Below are 5,530 nucleotides of genomic sequence, written 5' to 3'. Positions count from 1 at the left end.
AGACTCTCGGACGTTAATCCAGCATCAAGCACGTGTGCTATCGAGTCATTGTGGTATATTATTTAGCAAACTTGTATTTGTGTAGTTACCCACGTTCGAGAGTTTTTTTTAAGTTTTATTTGCTTACTCTATTATTTGCAGAGCTTCATATGATTATTAAGAGTATTGAGTACCTTATTACTACGGTTTATGTAATATCCTGTAAAAAAAAAGTTGGATACAAGTCTCCCTATTTGAGTGTTCACCCGGTTTAAAATCGTGGATCTCGAGGAACATACGAATTCATTGGACCAATCAAAAACGTGGAACTAGTTCGAGAGTCTCGTTCAGGTGGCGCGTCGACACGCCAAAACACAGCTCCAGATTATCACGCGTAGTATTACTATATATACACGACCAATCAAAAACGTGGAACTGCTTCGAGGGCCCTCCGCTAAGGTGGCGCGCCGAAACCAGAGAAAAATTGCCTTCACCAAAAACAGGCTCATTGGCAATCTCCCTACTCATCTCTGCCAAGAGAACCAATCATGTTAAGGCATGGTAAGGGAGGGGTCAGCTTGAATTTGATTGGTTATGCAGCGAACTCCCCTCCCCCCCTCATTTTGCCTCACGCCCCTTGCCTAAAATATCAGTTATGCCATAGATATAGAAAAGACATAGATGTTGACCTAGGGGGGGGAGTTCGCTGCATAATCAATCAAATTCAAGCTGACCCCTCCCTTACTGTGCCTTAACATGATTGGTACTACTAATTCTTGTTTTACATAGCACTTTTACATCACTGCGCTTGCTTCGAATAGTAACCAATCACAAGTAGGCGCAGTCTACCTCGGCACCCCTCCATGGATGGTTTCCCCCCGCAGGTTTATGCTACATCTATGTCTTTTCTATATCTATGTGTGAAGCAGTGTGAAGTGAGGTTAGGCACTAGACAGCTGGCCGATAACCTTTACAGGTTTGAAAGAATAGAAAAGTAAAGTATTCTTTCAAATAATTTATAAAAAATGGCAGATGTACGTGATATATTGGATATTGAACCGCCTACGACTGTAGAGTTAACTAAGGAATCTATTTTGGGTAACGATAAGAAGAACAGGAAAAAATATGAGTACAAAGTTCCCAAACGGCCAGAAGGCATGCACCGTGAAGTATTTGCTTTGCTGTGTAAAGATAACAATGATGTGCCACCTTTATTTCCAACTGATACTGGAAAAGGATATAAACAAGCCAGAGCTAAGCTTGGCATGAGAAAAGTTCGCCCATGGAAATGGACTCCGTTCACAAACCCAGCTCGAACAGATGGTGCAGTATTTCATCACTGGAGACGAGTTGCAGATGCAGGGAAAGAGTACCCCTTTGCTAAATTTAATAAAAAAGTTCCAATACCTACTTATACCAATGCTGAGTATGTTCAACATTTAGTAACAAATGGATGGACCCGTTCAGAAACAGATCATCTTTTTGATTTATGTAAAAGATTTGATTTAAGATTTATTATTATCAAAGATAGGTGGGATCGTACTAAATTTTCAGATAGGTCTGTAGAGGATTTGAAAGAAAGGTAAGTAAACTACTATTTCGATGACATTCTTTACAAATAATGTTAGTATTTATTTCTTTTAAATCTGTTGATAGGTATTATCAAGTGTGTGCTGCATTAACAAAAGCAAAGTCTAATGTTGACAAAGTATTTGTATTTGATGCAGAGCATGAGAAACGTAGAAAGGAGCAACTAAAAAAGCTGTTTGAACGCACTCCTGACCAGGTAGATGAAGAACAAACTCTTTTATCTGAATTACGTAAAATTGAGCAAAGAAAAAAAGAAAGGGATCGAAAAACTCAAGACTTACAAAAGCTAATAACTGCTGCTGATAACCAAGCAGACCCAAGAAAAAGCGAGAGAAAACCAAAGAAAAGCAGTAATTCAAGTAGAAACCGACCAAATAAAGCAGACTCGTCGTATGTAAGTATACAAATACATTTTATGTGAATTTGACTTTTATCCTATATCTCTAAAGGATTAATGTTTTTATTTTGTGTAAATAATTTTGTTTTAAAAAAATGAAAACTACTAAAAGGCTTGAAGTTAAAAAATAATGCATTTCAATTCAACACCCAGTTTTAAGAAAAAAGCCAGTGCTTGCATGTTTCAAAATCATTAGCATGCTACAGGCGTAATTTAAAAATGAAATCTGAATATCTTTTCTTATATGAAAGATAAAATTTTTAACATTGATGTTGAAGTATTTGAATAATGATGTCTAAATTGTATAAAAACTCAAATTGTATAAAAAATCTAGTAAATAATAATAACTTGAGGTTTTTATAAACCGATTTTAAAAGAAGCTTTTCTAATTCCAAATGAAGTTGTTCCCTTCATTAAGTAAAATATCTTCCGTTTTAATATGAATTATTTTTACTTACATTAAACAATTAGTTTTACCGGTCTGCAACAAAGACCATCCATTTTCAGGCACTGGAATCAGCTGGAATTAAATTTCCGGATTTTAAAAATAGCGGAGTATCTCTTCGCTCTCAAAGAATCAAATTACCAAGTAGTCTTGGTCAGAAGAAAATGAAGGGCATTGAGCAAATGCTTATCGAATTGCATCTTGGTACGTTAAGATTCTTACTTTTTTTAGTATTCTTTTTGCACATTTAAAATTTACAGAATTAAATAAAAATGTCAGGGGAATTCTTATAGATCCGTTTATTATATTATTAGATATATTTCTTTTTAATGTATTCAAAGGATTTTATGCGAATGTCATAGAATATCTTATAGTAGTTTGTGTTACAGATTTAAATCCTCCGCCAACAGAACAAATATGTCAACAATTCAATGATTTACGTAGCGATATTGTATTGCATTATGAACTAAGAGGTGCATTAGCTACATGTGATTATGAATTGCAATCTTTGCGACATCAATATGAAGCTCTGGCACCTGGAAAGGTTTGTTAAAGTTTATTCATGACTCTATATGTGTCAGCCGTTAAATAGATTCGTTTATTTTCGCAATAATTATCCTTAATGTAAGGAGTTCTAACACCTCATATTTATACGGAATATTTTTTTTTATATTCCTCATATCAAGAGGACTGTAGATTGTTGGTGTCATGAATTCAATTTTAGGTTATAAAAGTAAGGTGGGTGGCCCAATAATGGACCATATGCTTCTTCTTCTTCTTCTTCTTCTTTTATGTATGTTGGCACTAGTTAGGACCCTAGTCCCTTACAAGCGGCCACTCGGCCATATGCTAGTAACCGTCAGTATGTGCTGTAACTATAGAAAAATCTACAGTATTATAACACAATATATGATTACTGGTACATGGCCGATGATTGGGCCAACCATCTTAATAATTTATATCATTTCCAATGAACACGTCATATAATTTTGTTAATAATAACCGTAACCAGTATAGTCGTATGATATAGTTGGGGAAAACTTTTCCTCTATTTGATTTATATTATTGAAATGTATGATTTCATATTGCCAAGAGGTTGAAAAATCTTAACCCTACAGCTGTACTGTGGGGTACATTGATATTTCAGTGCCATTTCAAAAATCTTTTTACGATTTTTTGGGCGATTTTTATGATTTTAAATACATTTTCACTAATTTAATTGCATTTAATAAAAAAATTAAAAAACGTCCATCTGTTTGTCATTATCTAAGGAACAGAGTAATGGACTTTGAACATTTCTTACTGCAAAAAGAAGGGAAAGGGTGATAAGAGGGTTGTGGGTATCGACGTACCCCAGTATATATTCACTTTATGTAAATATGCATTAATTGAAATGGCTTTATTGTTTTCAGACATTAACAATACCGCCGATTCTTTTGCCAAAGACAGAAACAGAAATTAAAGCTGACATTATCGATGTAGTGGGATCTCCAAGCATGTCGATTATTCACTAAGTGATATTGTTATATTCAGCTACTTATTCATAAAAGTCTTTGATAGCAGAAAACTTACAATCTGCTAGTTTACAAAACTTGGAATCAATATGTTGTGTATTTTTCTAATTTTCATTAGGGTCAATGATGAATTCCAATAAAACTTACATTTTATGTTTGATAGTTTTCATGCAATGTTTGTGATTTTATTATCAATAAACGTATTACTATATAGTGATTACACGCGTAAAGTTTATAATTTTATTCGAAGAATATTTGATAACTTTTTGGGAATAGAACTCAACTCTATACAGAATAATAGAAGATTACGATTTTTCCGGCTTATTGATTTGACGATTGTTTTGCAGATATTTTTTTCACGGATAAACTAGTGTACAATACTTATTACGCTAACTGATCCAGTTTTCATGATGTGGAATTTTTAAGATTGTAATTAACACTATATATATCGGAGTCAATACTTAATCCTATGACAACTGATTCCCCCAAACAAATGATTGAAAGTGGTGTGGCTTATCACAGAACAATACCATTTCAATATTAGGTCTGTTTCTCGTTACTTGCACTTTTGAAAAAGTGCAGATTCTTATTGGCTACTTGAAAATATCATCCAATAAGAATTTACATTATTTGAAAAGTGCAGAAATTGTAGGTAACGGGAACGGACTTATTAGGTTTGTCTCGTTACCTACACTGACTAAGGTAAACGGCCCTGTTACCGACACTGTTCCAGATTGTGATCCCGATGGCATAATTTTGACTGCCATAAATACAGTTTTTGTCGAACAGTAATTCAATTAAAGGCTAATCGGAAAGCGTCTTTCACTTTATATTATTGGAGAAACATACTGTTTTAAATGAAATATTTTAGAATAGAATTTGACCAGTAAATAGTGCGACACGCGTTTCAGTGGCTCCGCAGCGGCAGTGTTAAACGGTGGCATTAATTGCGAGAAGCTACGTCGTTGTCAATTTTGTTTGTCATGTAAGTATAAAACGACATAAAAATGGTGTCAACAACTTTATCAGGAACCAGACTATCGATGAGATGAGAAATTATTTAACTTGTGGTTAGATATTTGTTCAAACTCGCGGGATCAATACGTGCGTGACAATTGATGTAATGTTACTGTTGTTGACTCAGTCGAGGAATAGCGTCCAGGTTGTCGACGCATTGTGTATAGGTGCGACTAAGAGACCTATTACCGCCTCGTTCCCACTCATGCTGTGCAAAAGAGACGCACCATAGGACGCTTTCGCTTCTCGATAGCACCATACGCTCGCTGCGTTGCACGCACATATCAAGAGACTCGATCGAGTCTCGCGCCAAGTACAGGCAACCGGCTGTACAGGGCGCAGCGCGCCGAGACTCTTTACTCGAGTCAACTCCTTATACCTGTGTTTGGAACGAAATATCTTATGAACCGCTATATATAAGGAAAAGTTATTGATACATTCACTATAGGAATTGAAGGTTCTGAAGCGATTGCCACCAAGTTCAATACGGTTAGTGTACGAGATTAGGGCGTATTGAAATGGCGAGCGAGATGATTTTATTTCAGTTCCGTCGTCGTCGTCGTCGTCGTCGTCGTCGTCGTCGTCGTC

The 5,530-nt window shown here is 35.5% G+C and overlaps 1 protein-coding gene across 7 annotated transcripts; it reads left to right on the top strand.

Moving 5' to 3' along the window:
• The first annotated feature begins 873 nt into the window (after nt 1–873).
• LOC107270372 (DNA methyltransferase 1-associated protein 1) lies at nt 874–4,142 on the top strand. 7 transcript variants are annotated; one of them, XM_025087736.1, is made up of 5 exons: nt 874–1,561; nt 1,636–1,963; nt 2,438–2,615; nt 2,786–2,955; nt 3,824–4,142. In XM_025087736.1, the coding sequence occupies exons 1-5, from the start codon at nt 1,005–1,007 to the stop codon at nt 3,923–3,925; spliced, it is 1,335 nt and encodes a 444-aa protein (XP_024943504.1). In that variant the 5' UTR covers nt 874–1,004; the 3' UTR covers nt 3,926–4,142. The 7 variants fall into 7 exon arrangements, with proteins under 7 accessions (XP_024943504.1, XP_015600806.1, XP_024943505.1 ...); XM_015745320.2 differs by having other exon boundaries at nt 2,474–2,615; nt 3,824–4,099; XM_025087737.1 differs by having other exon boundaries at nt 2,789–2,955; nt 3,824–4,099.
• Nucleotides 4,143–5,530: the final 1,388 nt, after the last annotated feature.

This window comes from Cephus cinctus, unplaced genomic scaffold, assembly GCF_000341935.2.
Source record: "Cephus cinctus unplaced genomic scaffold, Ccin1 Ccin1_scaffold0742, whole genome shotgun sequence".
Classification (NCBI taxonomy): Eukaryota; Metazoa; Arthropoda; class Insecta; order Hymenoptera; family Cephidae; genus Cephus; species Cephus cinctus.
This window is presented reverse-complemented; position numbering and strand designations above follow the sequence as displayed.

Coding starts and splice junctions, on each gene's coding strand:
- LOC107270372 (XM_025087736.1), top strand. CDS start 1,005: ATGGCAGATGTACGTGATATATTGGATATTGAACCGCCTACGACTGTA. Junction 1,562..1,635: donor GTAGAGGATTTGAAAGAAAG/GTAAGTAAACTA, acceptor ATCTGTTGATAG/GTATTATCAAGTGTGTGCTG. Junction 1,964..2,437: donor ATAAAGCAGACTCGTCGTAT/GTAAGTATACAA, acceptor TTAAACAATTAG/TTTTACCGGTCTGCAACAAA.